Below are 23,045 nucleotides of genomic sequence, written 5' to 3'. Positions count from 1 at the left end.
TCATCTTCAAGTTTCTTATCCAACCCATGTAGTAAGGACCAAAGAGCTTATCTTTCGACATAATCGAGAGTAAGGAGAAGTTTGAGTTGGAGGGGCCGGTTTGAGTAGCAATGGGTTCACCGTTTCCAGACATCTATAAAAAGAGACATAATTTTAGTTAGTGATATAAATCCTTAATATTTTAACCCAAAATACACATTCAAGGCTAGAATCCAAAATACAATTCACAACAAAGAAGAGGGATGTCGTAATCTAATTACAAATTTATTAAGGCAGGTAATACAAATTTACGAATTTCAATCCAATAAGAAATTCCTAGATCGTTTGAGATTCATTGAATCTTATCAATAGCATGTTTAATCTTAGATTACGATCTTCAAATTTGTGACTAGGATGTCGAGGACCACAAATAAGATGTGAATAACCATGCAAACCCGCTTGACAACCTCGATGTCATTTATCATCTCAAATTAATGTGACGATAAACCACACACACACCATTAATAATGATAATTTTCGATTTGTCGATCACTCAACTTTATAGTCCCAAATTAGCGTGTCGGTTAGCCACACACGCTCCACTAACAACATATAAAGAGTGATGTGCATTTTCAGGGATTAACATATCCTTCATATTTTGTCCTAAAGTAACTAGAGTTGGGATTTATTCAAAAAGGTTCTTGTATTTTAATAGTATCATACTTTTAAGAGGTTATGTCCTATCAACCCATTCAGCTAAAGACCATCCACCACGCAAGGGAGCGGTGGGTGAGAGTGGACATCAATTTAACGGTCATTTTATAGGTCGTTTCCTTATACTCCCCCTCTTATAGCATGACTGCGTGAATGATGCCTACTATTGATTAATTGGCTTGTCTTATACATAATATATTAAACATTTAATCAGATATAATATAAGGTGTATTTTAAAACTTTTCAAAATACTAGGGTTTAAAATTAATTTTCTAATTAAACAATTAATAATAATTAATTTTAAACTAAATAATGATTTAATCTTTTATCTTAATTAAATAATGTAACACTCTAAATTTTCAAACAATTTTTTCATTTTTAAAACCTTATAAACACAATCTCATTTTCTCATAAACCCAAATGTATAAGTTATTCAAAACACGAGACAACAAAATGTTTAACAACATCCCAGAATCCTCAAAAACATAATCTCTAGTTGGTGTGTACAATCATGCCTTCGCCTTCCCGAAATCTACAGAAGTACCTGAAACACATTTACACAAACACGATAAGCACGGAGCTTAGTGAGTTCCCCAAAATAATACACACAAATAATTAGCCTCTCATGGCTATATCTCGATAAGGACACTCTGGTCATGTGTCTCAGTGAAGACCCACTGGTATCACGGCTCAGGTTGGACCCTTCGGTCCAGTATCTCAGTAAATTCACAGCATAAACCACAAGGACATAATGCATAATATCACATATCTCAGTATAAGCACATATGATCGACATATAAACATAATAATATGACCGCATAAGTCACAAAGACAGAATGCATAATATCACATATCACAATATACACAAATAAGATCAACATATACACAGAATAATATAACCGCATAAGTCACAAAGACAGAATGCATAATATCACATATCTCAGTATAAACAAATAAGACCATCCGGACAAATAATGTATTAAGACCCTCCGATCAATAATGTAATAAGACCCTCCGGTCAATAGCACAAATAAGACCCTCTGGTCTATAATGTAAATGAGACCCTCCGGTCGATAACACGATTAAGACCCTCCGGCCACACATAAATTACCACACAGGTAAGTATAGTGAGAAGACTCACCTTGCAGAGTAACGCAATATATCCCACACTCGAACTGCTGGTCTAGCTCCACCCCTCCATAGCCTCCAAAATCCATAGCTTGTCCAAAACCCTAAAGTCGAAGGAAGTCAACAGTCAAAGCTGACCCAACTCGTCGAGTGTAACTCATGAACTCGTCGAGTTCATTAGTACTCAGTAATCACGAAACCCGATTCAACTCGACGAGTTGCTAGCGAACTCGTCGAGTCCATGCAAATTCCAAAAGACCGAGGAATAACCCAAACCACTCGTCGAGTTGTCCTACCAACTCGTCGAGTTCACTCTGAATCCAAAAACGGGAAAACCCAACTCAACTCGTCGAGTTGGATGCCCAACTCGTCGAGTTCTTCAGCCCTTTCTCATTAAACTCATTCCAGTCGATTCCAATGCTCCAAACTCCAGATCCAACCTCTTAGGATGAATTTACCATGTAAAGTTGCTAACTTTACGATCATGCAAGGCCTCACAAGGCTAAAACACTCAAAACTAAGCTCAAGAAGGGTTTAGGGCATAGAGAAGGGCCAAATATTGATAAAGCTTAAGACTTTATGTACATGAGGGACTAGAGGAGTCCAGATATGCAACTACACCCTCTGGACAAGCTTAACCCGAGAATGATCCTCATTTTGCACCAAAATGTCCATAAACTCACATAAAAAGAGATCTAAGAAATGGTAAGCCAAGGTAAATACTTTTTACCTCCAGATGGATGCTACAACTGTATGAATGCTGGATCTAAAGACTCTTTCTTGTTCCAAGTTCTTCACTCTTCATGCTCCTTCAAGGAATGCACCAAAATACAGACTATTAGCTCCAAACACTCTCAAAATGGAAGGTAATCGATTAGGGTTTATCTCAGGGTGGTAAAGTGACGAGGGAGGCGGGGTAAAGGAGTTAAAGTCCTTTAAATAAAGTGCAAGCCCGAACAACTAGGGTTTCATAAAACAGACTCAACTTGTCGAGTCCAGTCCTCCGACTCGACGAGTAGACTTCATAATCCGCGCATCCTGATCAACTCCTACACGACTAGTTGTGACCAATCAACTCGTCGAGTAGGCCCTCTAATGTGAATAAAATTCTCAAATTCCACCCCCAGGAAATCAGGGTGTTACAAATAAATTTAAATCATATTATTTACCAATTAAACAGTTAGATAAATAATTTAAATAATATGGATTAAATAGTTATTTACCAATTAAACAATTAATTAAATATTTCAAATTTAATCCTAATCTCTTAACCTTCTAATTTTCGAAAAAGGGTAGGGTTTATCAAGTTTTAATTATTCAAACTTTAAATCATATTAAAATAATAATCAAGGAAACTAGAAACCTTAGGGATATACATCAAATTTTTGAAAAATAAGCGGATGATGGCTAGGGTTTCAGATGACCCTAGCCAAGTTGAAATTTAAGCCTTTAGGGTTTAATTTCCATAACCCTTAATTTTGATCAATTCATTTTAGTTCAAAATCAAATAGAAAACTTAAGGCTCTGATACCACCGATGAGTTTTCTAGGTTATAAAAATTACATGTGGTGGAAAAACACTTAACCCTTAAGTTCAAATGCAACCTAGTTTGAAAGACCGATTTGTTTATGCTTTATTTGAAAATCAGAGTATCCTTTTAAATACATTATCAAAACATTTATGAAGAAATGTATTTTATTCATTTTAAAACATTGGGATGTCATCGTCAATACAGAAACATAAGCATAAACAGAACTTGCATTCATTTACACTAGTGATATACATCTCTTTTAATCTCTTAGTGTAATGTAGCTTCATATCGACACCTGTTATACAAATAAACTGAGTGAGTCAGGTTGGGAAACCTGGCGAATACATAGGGATTTCAATCCCACAATGTTATATCATATATATATATATATATATATATATATATATATATATATATTAGAACTCACAAAGTATACAATTTCACCATATATAAGCAACTCTTACCCCACCCTGTCGATCCTCACAACGACACTATCCATACTCTCGGACCTTAAAATTTATCTCTTTACTTAAAAATCCATACTCCCGAATCCAATCCACGCTCTCGGATCAATAAATGTGCCCATTCCATACTCACGGCCTAGGGACAATTGTCTATGTCTAAATCTATACTCCCAGATTAATGACAAATAACTATGTCCTATCCATACTCTCGGACTAAGGACAACTGATTATGTCTTAATCCATGCTCCCGGATTAATGACAAATGACTGTGCCCAATCCATACTCTCGGACTAGGGATGAATGACTATGTCTAATCCATGCTCCCGGATCAGTGACATAATTTAAAGTTCTATTCTCCGTGTATATCTCACTCGTACTCATAAGAAGATACTACCCAATATTCCTCATAATTAATTTAGGTTTACTCTTTATCCTAAATCATCATATATTATCAGGTATGCTCTTTAACACGTATTTCAGGCAATATCAAATATTTCACACATAAACATATATTTAATACTTTAATCAATACTTGTATTAAAATCATGTTCATGAAAGGGACTAAGCACTCACTTGTTAAGTGATGATTCTAAACTCGGGCAGCGCTTCGCTTCTAACTATTCTATTTTCCTTCGACGAAACCTAACATTATTATCACTAAGTTTTAGTCTAATCTTTATTGCGACTAATTATTAGTCTAGATTCATCATTAAATCAAAGTCTACTTTCATGATCTATCAAGTAAGGAATAACCAGGTAGGATCATATCGGATGTAGGGTCCGTTTGGTATTCAAAGTATACTGTTTGGAAATCTCATTTTAAACACCTCACTAAATCACAACCTAGACATCATCCCCGTAAGTAGATCAATCAGTATAACGAATTGGAGTCACTGATAAAGCTTGTTTATAGGTTCATAATAACGATAATGAACTTAAACATAAGTTATACTTAAAGTACGGTAAGCGTAACTCAACTTACAGGGGGTTTAGCGAGGAACCGGGCTCTGCGCTGGTAGAACTTCTGAGCCGAAAAACTCTTTTTCTCGGAGCCTTCGGGCTCTCAAGGGCTTTCCTCTAGCACCTTGAGGTTACTAGGGCTTTAGAGGGGTTTTGGGAGGCTTAGAGAGAAGTTAGAGTGAGAGAGAAGTGGGCTTTGGTGTGAGAAAAGAAGGTAACATCGCAAGGTATTTATAGGATGAAATACTGCTCAACTCGTTGAGTTGGGGCCTCCAACTCGTCGAGTTGGTGCCACATGTAACCTTCTGGTGGCAGGGCTTGGGGAGAAAACAATGGCCCAGATTCAGCCACGTCACCCTCTTCGCAGCAGCACCCTGCCGACTTCTAAACCCCGTAACTTTTGCATACGAGCTCCGTGTTTGACTTTATTTATATCCACGCGTAGGTATTGACAAGATCTACAACTCTTATTTTGACTCCATCGGCTAATTCTTGACCGATTTTAAATTTAACAGTATGAGAAGATTACACTGTTAAATGGCCGAGTAAATTTAACAGTATTGACAAGATCTACAACTCTTATTTTTGTCTGTCTTTTCATGGTGAGCTCCTATTAATGATATCTTCATTTCTCATTTAGGTTGCGTCGGCCAAAAATCGATCGATCTAAAATTCGAATTCTGGGTTGTGCACTGCTATGCCAAATCTTAGAAAAATCATAACTTCCTCATATGAAGTCAGATTTGGGCGTTCTTTTTATGCACGCTCTCGGTTTAACGTATACTAAGAATTTCGTTTAGATCGCTAAGGCTAAAAAGTAATTTATCAAAAAATCATTTTTTACGTTACGCGGTGTCGTGCCGGTTTAGCCGTAAAACTTCGACAGGTCATAACTTCTTCGTTATAAGTCGGATTTCAGCGTTCTTTATATGTACGGAACCCTTGTGACATATACTATAACTTGGTTAAGATTGTTTACTCTAAATAATCTTCCATAAAAAATTCATTTTTGATGCTTATTATCTCTAAATTGACTAGCCCGAATCTGCGGACGTTACAAGATCTATGTTTTCTCTATTGATAGCAGCTAAATATGAATATCAAGAAACCCTAGGAAATCCTAATATAATAGAACCTATAAGAAGGTTTAGAGTTACATACATTTTGATTAATGTAACAATTAATATAACAATTAATCAAAATCTCTAATGGCTTGTACCAAAAACCCTAACAACTAAAAGACTTTAGGAGATGTGAGTGAATAGCAAAATTTTGGCTCTTGTATGAAGTAGAGGAGGGATGAAAATAGAGAATCCCTAAGGGGGTATTTATAGGTAAATTAGAAAGCTTAAGTAAGGCAGGTAAATCTAGATAACCCGTAACCATTTCCTTGCTCCCTAAAGGCTTCTAGAAACCTTCAGGAAGCCTCCAAAAACCGTCCTCCTTATGGGAAGGTTCTGGATAGGGGTGAGCGCAGTACAGTTCGATGCAGTTATTGGCCAAAACCTCACCACTAACCGCAAATGCGGTTAATCCATTTTCAAAACCACTTGGTTCGGTTATTTTTGCGGTGTGGTTAGGCGGTTATTTTTGTTGTGCGGTTTTGTTTTGTTTTGTTTTGTGTTTCGGTTATTAACCGCATGGATTTGGTGCGGTTATTTTGTGTGGTTACTAACCACAGTTTAGAGTTCAAACGGTTTTAAGAGTTCAAACATATTACTTGTAATAATAAAAAAACATAAGATATACGACAATTAACTTAAATTACAAACAACTAATATCTTAAAAAAACATCAAATCACTAGTAATTAACAATAAACATCTTAAAATTGTCAAATTTCACCATTTTCCAAAGTTAAACATAACAAAAAATCAACACTTTTGTCTAAATCAACATTTTTGTCTTTTAGAATTTTATCGTTATTTTATCCATGAAACTTGTCTTATTTTTAATATTTAATATATTAATAATTAATAAAAAAAATTGTATATAATATATACGGTGCGGTGCGGTTTTTTGCGGGTTTTAAAAACTTATAACCGCACCGCACCGCAAATTTGCGGTTTTTGAAAAACAGAAAACCTCACCATTGGTTTTTATTGCGGTTGCGGTTAATTTTAGTTGCGGTGCGATTTTTGCTCACCTCTAGTTCTGGAAACCTTCAATGTTCAACTTTTGAACATTATCACCTTCAATCTTTGCACTTTCAATTAATCTAATTAATCACAAAATTAATTCCAATTAATTTCTGATTAATTATTAATTAATTAATACAATTTCTAATTAATATATTAATCGTATAATATATCCATAAATCGTTCATTTTGATTTCTAATTAATTTATCAATCATATAATAAATTAATAAAGTATTTTCTCTCTTCAAAAGTTATTATATTCGGTTACTAGTTACGAAGACAACCTAAAAAAGACTTTACTCTTAATACAAGGATATATACCAATTTAATTATTAAATTAAACACCTTAATCCAATAGTAATATGCATCACCACTCCACATACACAAAATAAAAGTTATGTTGAGTTTTCGTTTGATGTTGTTCCATTATCGTTATTACCAGTTTACCGACTCATAAACGGTTATTATTTTATTGTTTTATTGTTTTTTGCTGGGATTTTCACCGTGGATTTATAATTGATTTAAAATTCATAGTGGAATTTTAAACCTTCTATTGATCTCAGTAGTGTTTTAGTGTAAACAATGACATTTTACCCAGTTGATTCATAGCAACGTTTGTAACATTGGGATGAGATATGAACCATATTACGATCCATGCCACTGCATTTTATTAGAAATGAAAATTTTGCATTTATTGATGCCCTAAAAAATAAAAAAATGCTACACATTTCATAATAAGTTCTTACGACATTAAGCAACTAACTAATCAATAATCATTGCCTCCACAATGTTCGTGTTCTTCTACAACAGTCAACATTATTGATCTCTTGTGGTCTTTCTGCAACATTTAAATCAGAACACACAAAAAAAATATTAGTAAGAAAACGAATGCAAAGTTGACTTTGAGATAAAAGTAATTAAATGTATATATAATAATAGAGATCAAACTCAATATACATTAATAGACTTACCATTGATCACATTGCTTTTCTCTTTTAGTAGTTCTTCCCATACTGTATTTGTATTTGCATTATTAATAATTTGATATACATATCACTTGATTAAATTATACAAATATGCACATTATTTGTAAAAATACTATGTATACATATACACAAACATAAATGCTAATGAGTTAGTAACCTGTAAACGTGACAATTGGATTGATGTTGGCATGTTTAGCGAGTGTCCTCATACAGTCATCTCGACCCATACGAAAGATTATGCCCCTTTCTATTAAATGATGCACCAGTAACATTAAATATAGTATCCGCATATAATTCTTACTTCTTCTTGAAAGATATTATTTTTGGCATTTGGCATTTATATGTGTGTCAAGTAAATATCTTGTTTGTCTCGCCAAAAAGGTCAATTAGTTAGATATTTGTTTATTTTAAAATAAAGTGGTACGAAATCTAGTTATCCACATGGATATCTAAGTGAAGGGCCAAAAGAGCATGAAAAATCTAGATAACTGATAAGTCTACTTTTTTTGGACTTTTCTTATTCTGGACTGAATACGATGATAGGCCTAGATCCCATGAGCCCGGAAGAATGTAGTTATGAATAGGCCCATAGACACATAAACCCAATAGAATTTCATCGAGTTGTTTAGACCGTAGAAGAGAGAAAAACTTACAATTCACAGTTACTTTTTATTAATTTAAAATACTGTAGTTTTTTAATTATCAACATAATAAGAGAAAAAGGTTTATCTATCATAAATGATTTAGAGAAATATTTATTTGATAATCAAATGTTACAAAAGATGCATTATATATAAGAGTAAATTACACGAATGGTCCCTATGGTTTAGGGTAATTTGCGCGTTTGGTCCCTAACTTATTTTTTTAACTCGGAAGGTCCCTACTGTTTGTTTTTGTTACTCGCTTGGTCCCTGTCTTACCTAAAAAACATATTTTGCCATTGATTTTTTAATTTATTTAAATAAACACACCACCAACCTCATTCACCTCACCTTACCTTACCTACCCCACCGTTTTTCCTTATTTAAATAATAGTCTTTTTAGGTAAGATAAGGACCAAGCGCGTAACAAAAACAAACAGTAGGGACCAATGGTGTAACAAAAACAAACAGTAGGGACTTTCCGAGTTAAAAAGATAAGTTAGGTACCAAACGCGCAAATTACCTCAAACCCTAGGAACCATTCGTGTAATTTACTCTATATATAATCCACCCAAGTCAACATCACAACTTATAGCATAACAAATCCAATTGTTGAATTGCGATTGAAATCAAATATCATAATCAGTAATCAATGCGAATTGCTTGAGCTTTTAGCGACACTGAGTTAGGGTTTTGTCTACTTTACAAAACGGAAAAAAAAACAATTCGGTTATCCGCTTCCAAACCACTTTGCATTTGATGGAATAATGAAACCTTTAGCTTTCAAACGAGAAAGAGCCTACCAACATAAAAATACAAGTGAGAAGACAACTAAAATCATCATAAAATAATATTAGGATTGAGAAGACAACAGAAATTTTACCTCAGAACATAAAACCCCAATTTTAAGCTCCTTCACATGGCGAAGTTTTAGTATGAGTCCTTTAAGCATCTCTTCTTCTGCTTCTTCAGGCGTTGTCTCCCAATGTCCGAGTTTTTTATAATTGTAATCTAAGTTAGCTTCGACTAAGGAGTACACATTTCCCAATAAAACCTTCCACAACCACAGATTTCCTTGGATTGTTAGTGAGAAAATATTAGGAGCATTGATTTCAATAATATCCAAAGCATAATCAGATCCATCCTCAGGATCAAAGTATCCAGAGAACACCAACTTCTTAACGCTCTTTGAAGTGACATCAACCCGACTATAACCATAGCAACCATTCAATACCAAAGTTTCCAATACAGGACTACTAGATAATATGTTTTCAATCAAATCTTCATCTAACTTCTCATTACTAATACACAAACTCCGAAGATTCTTCCAACTAATCGCCCCAGATGGATTAAACACGCAGCCTGATAATCTCAGATGAGTAACATTCGAACTGATGTATAGAAATTGATCTAACTGGAACTTAGCTTCCAAACCAATAACACATAACTCCAATATAAGCTCTTCAACGTTACAGCTCAAAGCATAACGAATCCAGTTTTTGACTTGCGACTCAATTTCAATGTCATAGTATATACACAGAGCGAATTTCTTGAGCTTTAGTTGGCGACGTTGAGTTAGGGTTTTGTCAACGAATGAAACGAAATTGGATCTTGAGTTAGGGATTTGGCGATATTGGGTTAGGCGATCATCTGAAAGCTTGAAAATGAGAGTAGGTGTCGACATCCAAAGATGTTTCCATCGCTTGGAGAGTGTACCTGTTCTAATTGCGTCTTTGGTGGAGGGTAAAAGAGATAGGATTTCAAGAAGTAAGCAATCTTGCAACGCACTGATTCGATCTTCTCCCTCCTCTTCAACGATTTCTTCAAGCTTTATCCGTTCTCGGGAAATTTGAGGCTGTTTTTGTCCTTCTTCCACCATTTCCATATGGCGGCAAACAGAGCTCCCGTCGCTTTTCTCTGTGATAAACAAAACCAAATCTGAAAATGTAAATACTAGGGGAAATGATGTTTCGCTTTTCCCTATTATCGTTTTTTTTTTTTAATTACTTTTAGCGACCAGAAACGATTTTTTTTTTTTCATTTTTATGAATGCTTTAATCACTAGAAGTCGTGTTACAGTCCAAAATCCTAATAATATTTTTTTCATTTTCAAAAAGGAAATTACATTTGTGAATTGTTTCCAAAATCCATTAAACAATAAACATGTTTAATTATTAGAGTAACAATCTTAGTGAGTGCGGAAAACAGTGGGGAGTGAATGTTGCGCCATTAAGTCGGGTCTTTCCCTTTAGTACTAGAAGTACCTAAAACTACAATACAAACTGTAAGCAAAAGCTTAGTGAGTTTCCCACAATACCGCATAACATACATACAATTGTCATGGGCTACCCCCATGGTCTAATATCCAAGTGTCATGGGCTACCCTCATGGTCTTTCATGTCATGGGCTACCCTTATGGTCTTCCATACAAGTGCCTCGGGCTGCCCCCCGAGGTCTTTCATAAAATTGCCACGGGCTACCCCCGAGGTATTTTAGACAATCAAACACATATACAACTATCATTTCGCTTGTCAAGTAATGAGTCGGCATTGGTGCCTTCGACCCATTGAGATAGTGAGAAGACTCACCTTGGTCTGCTGGTAAATACTGATTGCTCGACTACCGATCCGACAATTTCACACTGAATATACACAAATTACCCTAATTAGAATTAGGTCACAGACTCAAGACATGGGCCAAAACCCTAAGGCCAATTCCTAGAATATGCCCCATTTCGCCCATTCCATAATGGGCCTATACATATTTGGCCCATCCACAATAACGGGCTTCATGGCCCAAAGGGCCCAAACCATGACATGCAAGGCCCATAGTAGAAAACATGCCCACGTATCCTTAACAGGCCAAGGCCCATAACTAGTTAAGGCCCAAAAGTCCCAAAAGCTCAATACTTGTCCAATAGCCCACTGGGCGTACGCGTGGCGTAATGATCAGTACGCTTAGTGTACTCGGTCTTCAGGAAATACGAGCATCGTACATTTTAGTACGCGCAACGTACATCTTAGTACGCCCAACGTACCAAGCTGTTAAGCACATTTAGCCATTAAGTGCTTAATCCATGCAGACACTTCGTCAACTTCCAGATTTTGGTCATTTAATGGGTCCTCGGGCATAAAGTTGGCCTTTGCATGCCTTATGGGAGCCCAACATCTCATTTTGTCCATTAAGACTTACTTTAAAGACCTATACTCATGCATGGTGTCATAACAACCTTCAAGATATCATGTTTATGCCTCTAACACACCAAAGGGACTAAGATCTAGCATTACAAGCTTCTGGAGTTGCTCAAACTAACAAAAGAGAATCCATGGACCAAAAATTAGCTTATGAACAACCCTAACTCTAAGTATCAAAAGGATTAACAAGGTAGGAGCTTTTTACCTCCAAACGCATCCTAAGATGATGTGGATATAAGATCTTGAAGCTCAACCACGTTCAAGGTTTGCACACCAAGTTCTTATTGCAAACACACCAAAAAGGGCCACAAAGTCACTTTCAAGCTCAAAGATCACACTCCAAAGCAAACTAGGGTTTAGGAACGTTTAGAGGTGTGGAGGCTGATAATGGAGAAGGTCCAAAGGTCGTAAATGAGCTTAAATAGGGCTCATACCCGAAAAATTAGAGTTTTACTTTTGGTCACGTACTCCCCGCGTACCTCTTCATACACCCCGCGTACATGGTTCAAGTCCGTGATCCCTCCACCCATGTACGCTAAGCGTACATATATGTACGCCCAACGTACGAAGGACCTCTTTTGCAAAATAAACAATGATCCAAGGACTAAAGATAACATACTTGAATCTGAGTGTTACAAGTTGTTTTTTCATTGTCTTTGTGGATAGTGTTTTGTAAAAATGAGTTTTATTATTCTGTGTATGGGAGGGTTGTGGCAGTCAGTTAATGGAAATGAGGTTTATGTTAGAAATAATGTGAAAAACTATGGTTTAAATTTTCCTCTTAACCTTGACCATCAGATGTTATTACAAATGGTTAGAAATAAGGGTGGTGTGTTCAAGTCGCCTACTATTTAGTTTTGGAATGAACTTCCTCAACACAGTCCCCACCACCCCTTTAAAACTTAATTCTGCAGGTCATCCACGCATATTATGCTGCAAAAGATAACACATATATGACAAAATTTAAAAAATAAGACTAAAATGTCCTTCTTCCTAATGATAACACATATTTTCTTACAAATTTTATAACTTTTTTCGCATTTTAATGGAGTATGTAACTCAAAATCGAAAAAAAAAATTAATAATACCGAATTCTGCATATAAAATCAAAATAAAAAAAAATCAAAGATTTCCGTTGAGATGAATGTGGATCCGCAGAAGGCTCCTCTGCGGATCTGTTCTTCAGTCATACACCTTCGAGGAACTATTTTTCACTTATCAATTAAACTATCAGACATCCTAATAAACATATAATTAATTCCATAACACATTTTTAAATAAGATACCACACTTCTATTGGCGATTATGGTTTCTTACAATTTCAAAAGGAGGAAAAAAACTTACATGTGTTCCATAGCCATCGGATAAGACATCCGAGTGTAGTTGTTCCACAATCCGCGATGGACGCACCATCGGAACGACCGATTCAACGTGTTTTGATTCACCTCCTTCCTCGTTTCGCAGCTAACTTCCGCAGTTAGGGTATTAGGAATGGGGTTTTTTGCCATTTTACGATTTTACCCCTAATTGGAACGATACTCGGTGAATAATAGGGATTCGTAGAGGGTTAAATGGATCCGTAGAGGGTTAAATGGATCCGCAGAGGGTTAAATGGATCTGCAGAGCCCCTCTGCGGATCTCGTGGTCATTCGCCAAAACTCAGAATTTCATGGTTAAATTCTTCAATCCCCCCCCCCCCCTCATATTTGGTTATTTGACGAATTTTCTCTTTCGATATTCAAATCATTGTCTAGTGCTTGACGTAAATCCCATGGTATGACCTATTTGCATTACTGAGAAACTTGTGAAATAAAATATTTTTCACATAACAAGATAAATTCACAAATAATTTAAAACATGTAAATTTTCGACAATTATTAAAAAATCTTACAAGGATTATACAATCGAGACCAAAGAAATAAACTCAAACTGTAAATATATAACTATTTTCAATGTCTAAAAATGAATAATGAACTTCTTAAGTGTCAAGTATGTGTAAAGTATTTTAGACTAGGAAGGCTAACGAGATAACTAAGACCATATAAAAACTAATTTAAGATTGTTTATAAACAACCAAATCTAAGGTGTTGTTTGTTTTTTTGAAGCAAAAATTTATGAAGTCTACGGACCACCTCTGCAACCCTCTGCAATAGAAGAGATGGACCAAACGGCTACATACCGTAATAAGAAACGTTTTTTTTTAACATCTGCATGCTGCTGCAGATATTAAAAATTAAAATAAACTGATTTTATAAACCAAAAATAGTTTTTTAATACCGAAAATTTAATAATGTATGACATTTCAGCAAAAAATTATGATATTTCAGCAAAAAATAATGATATTTCAACAAAGAATAAAGATATTTTAGCAAAAAATAATGATATTTCATCAATAAATTATCATTATTCAATATAATAAAAACGAAAAAAAATTCAACAAAAATAAACAAAAAAATGAAAAAAAATATAAAATAAGATTTCAAAAACATATAATCAAGACTTCAACAAGAATAAAGAAGAAGAAGAGGTTGGAAGAAACAATACAAGTGTTGCACCAGACAGAACATGTGCAAATGTTTTTAACTCTGAAAACTTCTAAAAAACAAACTATGAGATTAAAAGTGTTGCGTGTGTGTGCTGTGTCACGCAGCAATAAGAAGTCTGAAAAGATTTTTTTACAAAAAGAAAACAATGAGGACCTAACTCTACAAATGACTAGTAGTGGTGTATTGTCGAAATATGAAATCTCCATGCTTTCATTAAGCAAATGGATCCCCTCTATATACAAAATAATGGAGTATGTGTTGTAAATGAAAAGTTGTATACGATACAAATTGGATTGTATCTACCCTAATAAATAAACATCATTTTTACCAAATATCAACTTAGTTGAATTTGACACATATTATATTCTAGGATTTTTAGAATTTTTTTTTTCTAATTGTCATTTTATTGTGTTTTTCATTTTTATTTACTTGCTACATCATTATATTCATTAATAACAATATCAATGACAACTATAAATCTTTTCATTCTTTCTTTATTTTGCTAAATGTAAGGTGCTATTTATAAGAGTTTACACTCTAATTACAATGATTGATATAATTATGCAAAAATTAAAGTATGATTAGATGAATACTTTCTACCTTAATCGTTATTATTATTATTTTTTATCTTTTTATTTTTATTTTTATGTTATGACATATAACTAATATCTATATTTAATCTATAAGTAATACAATTAAAAAAGCGAAAAGAATAAAAATGTGAATTAGCATAAAGTTCATAGTCATGCAAATTAAACATTTGCATATATATATATATATATATATATATATATATATATATATATATATATATATATATATATATATATATATATATATATATATATATATATATATATATGCAAATGTTTAATTTGCATGACTATGAACTTTATGCTAATTCACATTTTTATTCTTTTCGCTTTTTTAATTGTATATATATAGCGAGATGTTCATTTGTTTAAACTAAGTATTGTGTTATTGTATGGACAAATATGAGACAATTATTCTTAAAGGGTATTAATGTAATCTTGCAATATAATTTATTTTTTCCCAGTTAATTAAACTTTGATTGATATCAATCAAATTCCTAAATATCAGGCTATTAAATATGCATTTTATCAACGAAAATAACATATATATATATATATATATATATATATATATATATATATATATATATATATATATATATATCGTATACGTTTCAATCCATTGCAGATTCATAGTTCATCATCTTCAGAGCAATTTTCTTATTCTGATATTTCGTTAATGGAGGTATGTTGTTCACGGAATTTTTTTATATTGTTGAAGTATCGTTTATCATGTGCATATAATTTTTTTTTTATATTCATAGTTAAGAATAATCATTTATATGATTCATCTCATATTTGTTCTTTACGATATTCCAGTGATGAAATTCATGTTTTCAATTTTATTGTTGTGTTTTTCAGAACAAAGATAATATTGATAACAATAAGAAGGACTTTTCTGATAACAATGATCGGAATGTCAATCAATGCCAAGTGCATCAACATAGGAAGAAAATAAGAAGATGTGTGATTTGTTTTGGTGTTGGTCATGATAGGAGGAATTGTCCTCAAGCAAGGGTCAACAGAGAGTAGATGTTTACTTCGTCAACATATTTTAGGATTTGAATAATGTTTTCAATTTAGTCTTATCGGATTTTATGGAGTTTTATTTCAGTATAATAATGATATGGATTCATGAAGTATAGGGGGTTCTCCTTGTAAGTTTATGTTTTCATTCAATTAATATTAATAATTCTCATTTTGAGTTTGATTAAAATTCCATACATTTTCTTATTTATCATATGACTACAGAGATGTTGTTGTAAATGTATTTTTGTTCTAATATAAGGAAGAAAACAGTTCTTCGTAAATTGTGTTGTACTTAATGTTATATGTACACATTCTGTAAGAATGTGTGATATAAAATATAATTTTTATTATTCGTACAGAATAAACAAAAACACAATTCTTATTATCAAAAGTAGTAGAATGTAACTGTTGATTACAATACATAAAAAACAAAAACACAGTGTTTATTATTCTTAAAGAATAAGTGTTTCTAATTTCCTTTTACATATTGATTAGTCAAAGATTCTGTTAGAATTCTTGGGATGAAATTCTACCAGAATGCTAATTTGTATTACAATATACAGATCAAACATGAGCAAAATAAATTTGTTGTTATTATTATCACATATAGTTTTACAGAATAAGATTGTTGTATCATGATACCGTGGTATAAGTATGTCTATGTTAAGTTGTACGAGAATATACAGAACAAATGTGTGAAAAATAAATTTATTGTAGATCTTGTTTGTGATTTTCTCACAGAATAACACGCTTGTGATATTAATTGATTATTTAGTATACGCGTTTATGTCATAACAAACCAGAAATCATTTGTAAATTCAATAATTTTTTTTTAAAGTTTGCAGAATTAATTTTTTAAAAGTTTAATTTAAAACGCAGGATGTCTTGAAGTCATATATACGCAATTTATTATATTTGAAAGTTGAATATGTCAAATATTTACAATATCATGATGAATAATACGATTTTGTGTTGATTATTATCCTTACAATCTTTCTAAAAATTTTAAAAAACCAAATATTTGATAACAATGAATACATATATCACGCATTTTTAGTTACATATCAATTACACGGTTTCTCTTTTTTAATATATACTGAATTGGCTGAAAGTTTGTAATATTGAATTTATTTTGCTTTCTCCTATCAACTGGTGTTCAATCGTGCTGTTACTTATCTTATGGATGATACAGTATCAGCTGGTGACGATCATATTCATGATCAACATGAATATCCTAAGGAGTATGAAGATTTCGGGTTACGGGATCATGACTCTCTACATAATGTCGACTTTCAAATATCTGAGATTAGCAATCTAAATTTTGGTGAATTTACTTTATAAGTTTTTAATATGTGTTAATTTGTATAATAATAATGTTGAAATTTTCTATTGTTTTTTGTGTTTTGGCGTAACTTGCACTTGCAAAGATGAGGATCCATTAGAACACATTCAAGATCACATGTATGACAATTCCGAATATCATTTCGGTGAATCTAGTAATCATAACCCAGGTGATGTATTTTAAGTATTTTTTTCGTTTTTATATATATTTACGTATCCATTACACATACTCTTATTAAAAGATGCAGAAAACGAATTCGAGTTCAATGATAATGAGGCAGATTATACTATAGATGATGATAACATTGAATTTCAGAAAGGTTAGTATATGAAAAAAAAAGTTTAATAAACTAGATTAATTCTTTGCCACTTTTTTGATTTTTCTTTTATGCAGAACAATCTCATGTTACACATGATTATGTCTCTCCCGGTGGATCATCGTATTGGATTCCTGTTGTTTTAGACAACATCAAACCTAAAATCAATTCAATTTTTGATTCATATACAACAACATTATCAATGTATTACAATTATGCATCATTAGCAGGCTTTGATGTCAGGCTTGGACCATTTAGAACAACCGAATCTGGCATTACCACACAACGACACTTGCTATGCAATTGGGAAGGTAAACCAACAACCGCTAAAGTGGATACTTTGGACCCTTAACATAATAAGATTCAGAGAAGGAAAGACTCATTTAGGTGCGAATGCAAAGCGAAAATTGTTGTTATTCTAGTACATGGTACTAATAAATATAATGTTGCTGAATTTGTCGAACAACATAATCATATGTTGTTTGGTAAGGACAATATGTTTTTGTCTCGTACAAAGAGGAAACTTGATTATTCACAGGATATCTTTATTCATAAGTTGTCAAAGCAAAATATTGGTGCCTCAAGAGCACATAGATTGTATTCCAGACTTCAAGGTGGTTCTAACATTCGAGGTGGGTTGGTTTCTGATTTCAAGAACAGTACGAGAAATCTCAATTCTTACATAGGTGCCAGGGATGCAAAATTCCTTGTAGTGAAGATGCTGGAAAGGAAAAAAAATATCCCAAGTTTTTCTTTCGATTTTAGAGTTGTTGAGAAATAATTGAATTCGATTTTTTGGGCTGACGAAACTGCAAAGTACAACTACAGTGCTTTTGGAGACGTCGTTTCTCTGGATGCCACATTCAGCATGAATAAGTATTTTTAAATTTTGCAATGTTTTCACATAATTTTTCTTGATTCCAATAACGCTTACCAAGTTTTATATTTTTAAACAGATATGATATGGTTTTCGTACCTTTCACTGGGATAGATAATCATAAGAAATGTGTGACTTTTGGTGCTGGACTTTTGAGTAGAGAAGATGCTAGTTCTTACTTCTGGCTGCTTAGAGCATTTTTGAAATCATTCAAAAAACAACCTACGCTTGTTCTTACAGATCAAGATCCAACTTTAAACAAGGCTGTTAATGAAGTATTTCCAATGTCAGCACATAGGTTTTGTATGTGGCATATTACAAAAAAACTTCCAAACAAGGTGAATATTTTTTTTATATTCAACCCAAACTCACTATGTTTACCTTGTTAGCACATATTCTACAATCAGAAATAAAATATTTCAGAACAAAATCTATGCCACAACTACAATTCATAACCGGCTTCTGCTAGAATTTAAGATACATTCTTTAAGATTTTTAAGTGACATTCTGTTAGAATTTATAGTTTACACCATTCAGACCCTGCATTCCTTGTGCAACACAATTATTTATTTTATACTAACACACACACACACACACACACACATATATATATATATATATATATATATATATATATATATATTCAGATAACATCGCAACTAGCCACAAACTCAGCCTTTCGAAAGCGTTTTCACTCTATAATTTGGAATTCTAAGCTGGAACCACATGATTTTGAAAAAGAATGGAAATCTTGTTTAAATGAGTTTAACATTTCAAATAACAAGTGGTTGCAAGAGATGTATGGGTTGCGTAGACGTTGGGTACCTGCATTTTTCAAGGACATACCGATGTCTGGCCTTATGAGAACTACATCATTGTCGGAAGGCCAAAATTGGTCGTTTCAGAACAATACCCTTATTGGTTCTTATCTTTTAATGTTTATGATGACATTTGAGGGTGTTATGGAACGGCAAAGGCGTAATCAAGTTGTCAACGACTTTAACACTGCTACAACACTTCCTAGATTCATCACATCTAGTCCAATTGAACCACATGCTTCAAAGGTTTACACTCGTAAAATTTTTTATCAGGTGCAAAAAGAGATATCAGATGCTGATAACACTTGTTTCCAAATGAGTGTTACTTCTAATAATTGTGTTGACACTATTATTGTTTTGGAGAAACAAAAGAACATAACAACAAGGCAACCATCAAGTCCTGTTATTGATGACAAACTTGAGGAATACCATTACGATCGTCTTACAGAGGATACCCAATACATCGTACGTTATTACTTTAACAATGCATAATTATTTTTTTTAATCACACAACAATATTTTATTACTGAAACTCATATTTTTTCATACATATTCCAGGTTACACACTCAACAACAGATGGTTCATAGAAATGTACCTGCATGCATTTTGAACATGTCGGTATTTTGTGTAGGCACATATTTTGTGTTTTTAAGTACTATAGTATTGAACAGATTCCTGAAGAATACATTATGAGACGGTGGCGTCGGGATGTTTTTCCAACAGAATTGCTTAAAAGGCGTTTTTCTAATTCTTTACTAGACTCTAACTCTGACATGACGGCTATTGAAATTTTTTCAAACGTAGATCGTTGTTTTTCATTATTAAGTCATGATGCATCGAAGTTAAAGTCATACCTTGAAGAGTTGAATAAGCTGAAGAAAAAATTTGTAGATGATTGTCCAGCCCCTGAGATGCCATCAAGAGAAGCATTCTACAACCAGATTATAGGCGTAGAATTAACTAATGATGCTCCCGATATTGACAACCCATCAGATATTCGTAATAAGGGAACTGGCAGTCGTGGCAAGAGATTAAAATCAAAAAAAGAAATGCTGCAAAAAGTTGGTTCGAAGCCTAAGCGAAAGTGTGCTTTATGTAAACAGATGGCTAACCATGATAAACGAAATTTTCCTCTTAAAAAACGTGTCTAAGTAGTATGATTTATATGTAGTTTTTCTTTTAATATTATATTACATTAAAACTTTTTTGTTTCATCTTTATTTATTTTACTGCTTAAAAATTTCATAGTATTTAATAAAATTGTCATATATTTTTATACACTTTTGCATATTTTGTAACAATTCTTATCTACCATTAATGAGTATCCTAACATGTAACAACATAACCTTCATACATTCTACCACGATTAATGTGCATCTTATCTGAAATACAAAATTGAAACAAACAAGGAAAATCATAATGTTCATACAGTCTACCACTTGCAAAACAGCACATATATTCTGTCAGAATATCTTGTAAACATAACATTTAGCAGTTTCCTATTTTAATGGAGAGGGCAAATGTACACATAATATTCTTGAAAAACAAAACATACATGTGCATTACAAACCATCTTTCAACAACTCATTTTGTTACACTTTACCAATTGTAAAATAAGCTCTTATATTCTTCCAGAACATTATGTACAGTCAAATCTAACAATTCTTACACATGACTATTTTGTATCCTATATGACATATAACATTGAAACAATCATGGTAAATCATAATCTTCATACATTCTACCACTTGTACTCAAACAGAGACATTCCATCAGAATATCATGTAAATATACTTACAACAATTTACATACACCAAAACTGTCTACACTAACTTGTATCAAACTACCACAACAAATGCATATCATAATGTATGATTTATAAACAAAACTTACATGTACATTACAAACCATCTTCCAACACATTGCATATTTTCATAGCTTTCATATCCATATACACCTTCCAACATCAATCAAATAGTAACAATTACCAAAAAAAAAAAATTCTACTAGAACAAACACCATTCACATTCAACTGTTTCTAAAAAACAAACAATTCTAGAACATAATAAAACACATCAACATTGTTCCCCAAGCAAAATACTTAGACCAAAACAAACAATGTTACCAAAAGTTTTACACCATATAACAATCCTACCATGATAAACTGTTACCCCAAAACACACAATACTAGACCAAAATAAAAAAACATAGACTTAAACCAAACATACTACCAAAAGTCTTTTAACACCAACCATCCTAACATCATAAAACTCCCATCTTAAAATCGACGCCTTCCACGTTTCTGCTTCTCCCTGATTTCCTTCACTTCATTCATCATAGCCAATATCTGCAATGGATCAAGCCTCTCATATGCTTCTGCATATTTCTCCAACATACTTTTATGTTTGTTGTACTCTGATTTCATAAGCTTTGCCATGTATTTGATTCGTAGATTATTTAATGCAAGTAAATCAGTCTGTTTTTTTTCCTGTAAAACCGCAATCCCAACGCCCTTCATTTTCCCCCATATATGACTCCATATGCCTCATAAGATATACTCCACAGTCTGATCCTTCTTTCTCTACTTTCCATGTCATTTTCATTACACGAGCTTTAATCTTGTTGAAAGCTGTTGACTTTTGGTAATTCTCTGTTTTCAAATAGTTCCCAAGCAACTTTTTCTGCGATACAAAACAATCATTTTACAATTCAATATTAAACTCATGTATTTTAAATCTTTCAAATAATAAAGCTTCAACATACCACATGAATGTGTTTTATTCCATAGATTTCCTCAACAGAACAATTTCGGGTCACATGGTCTATAATGTAGTATGTTGGAACCCTTAGATCAAAGCATATCAGATAATATTTTCTTTTATCAGCTATTGGGAAGAAAACCTGTTACATAACACATAGTAGTCCAATAAGATAGGATTGTATGTTATGGTTGTAATTGATAAAAAACAAGGTTTAATTAAATCACCAGTCCAATATCCTTCAGCTTTTCCTGTTTTGGTAGACTTTTAAGGTGGAGTTTCAACATCGAATCAAATAATTTTTGAGTTCTTTCAGGTGACAATGATCCACCCAGTATCTCTTCTGCCTGTACAGATTAATAAACCAATCAATAAAACACATATTATTCGACTGGAACTAATTTTAATTTAAATACTTACCAAAAAATTTGTGTCAAAGAATACTCTAGAAACTGATCCTACATCCCTGAGTTCCTCCATTCTGTTGAGTAATGATGACCAACAGTCAATGATTATCGCATGAATAAACGTGTTGCTTTTAAAATGATATGTGAATCCTTGATGCAACACATGCCCGCTACCAATGTTCCATATTTCTTCCCTGCTCGACAATTATAAAATGATCACTGTTATAACACCACATTTTAAAAGCAAACCACTAAATTGTATTATTTAACTTACCCATAATCTCTTTTTGATGCAAAAACTGAGTTGTATAACGACATTTCATCCTTCTTCACCTTGTCACTCATTCTAACAATCCTTTCAACAAAAGGTGATTTTCCATATACATACCTTTTGATCTCTTTTTCCCCTTTTTCCATGGTCATCATCTTCCTCACATACCTCAACTGTTTCCATGATTTTCTTTCCTCTTTTTTTCTCTTTTTTATAACTTTCCAACACAGCCTCATCCGTCATTTTAATTGCTGTTGCCAACACTTCAGGATGCTCCAAGAATTATGAACAGGTTAGATTATCTGTATTATCTACCTTATATATTTTAGGTGTACTGAAACCTCCACCATCA

General features: G+C 33.0%; 2 protein-coding genes and 1 long non-coding RNA gene across 3 annotated transcripts; 1 reads left to right on the top strand and 2 right to left on the bottom strand.

Moving 5' to 3' along the window:
- Nucleotides 1-7,605: 7,605 nt before the first annotated feature.
- Nucleotides 7,606-8,544, bottom strand: LOC145123603 (uncharacterized). Its single transcript, XR_013715207.1, has 3 exons — nt 8,057-8,544; nt 7,885-7,926; nt 7,606-7,751 (listed from the first exon to the last, which is right to left on the bottom strand). It is a non-coding gene; the product is annotated as an uncharacterized LOC145123603 (long non-coding RNA).
- Nucleotides 8,545-9,103: 559 nt separating this feature from the next.
- On the bottom strand, nt 9,104-10,491 carry LOC145123602 (F-box protein At5g03100-like). Its single transcript, XM_079058806.1, has 2 exons — nt 9,424-10,491; nt 9,104-9,339 (listed from the first exon to the last, which is right to left on the bottom strand). Exons 1-2 carry the CDS (start codon nt 10,423-10,425, stop codon nt 9,271-9,273), a joined length of 1,071 nt encoding a protein of 356 aa, XP_078914932.1. The 5' UTR covers nt 10,426-10,491; the 3' UTR covers nt 9,104-9,270.
- An 8,743-nt stretch (nt 10,492-19,234) lies between these two features.
- LOC145126620 (protein FAR1-RELATED SEQUENCE 8-like) lies at nt 19,235-20,407 on the top strand. Its single transcript, XM_079061950.1, has 3 exons — nt 19,235-19,724; nt 19,814-19,835; nt 19,918-20,407. The coding sequence occupies exons 1-3, from the start codon at nt 19,235-19,237 to the stop codon at nt 20,405-20,407; spliced, it is 1,002 nt and encodes a 333-aa protein (XP_078918076.1).
- Nucleotides 20,408-23,045: the final 2,638 nt, after the last annotated feature.

This window comes from Lactuca virosa, chromosome 7, assembly GCF_052849685.1.
Source record: "Lactuca virosa cultivar CGN04683 chromosome 7, Lactuca_virosa_CGN04683_v6, whole genome shotgun sequence".
NCBI lineage: Eukaryota > Viridiplantae > Streptophyta > Magnoliopsida > Asterales > Asteraceae > Lactuca > Lactuca virosa.
Note: the sequence above shows the minus strand (reverse complement) of the source record. Positions and strands in the feature narration are given on the sequence as shown.

What these genes read in the sequence shown, in the direction of transcription:
- LOC145123602 (XM_079058806.1), bottom strand. Translation starts at nt 10,425, where the DNA reads ATGGAAATGGTGGAAGAAGGACAAAAACAGCCTCAAATTTCCCGAGAA. An exon ending in TTGGGGTTTTATGTTCTGAG is followed by an intron (nt 9,340 to 9,423) that starts GTAAAATTTCTG and finishes TTATGTTGGTAG; the next exon opens with GCTCTTTCTCGTTTGAAAGC.
- LOC145126620 (XM_079061950.1), top strand. Translation starts at nt 19,235, where the DNA reads ATGTATGGGTTGCGTAGACGTTGGGTACCTGCATTTTTCAAGGACATA. An exon ending in GGATACCCAATACATCGTAC is followed by an intron (nt 19,725 to 19,813) that starts GTTATTACTTTA and finishes TACATATTCCAG; the next exon opens with GTTACACACTCAACAACAGA. An exon ending in TACACACTCAACAACAGATG is followed by an intron (nt 19,836 to 19,917) that starts GTTCATAGAAAT and finishes TAAGTACTATAG; the next exon opens with TATTGAACAGATTCCTGAAG.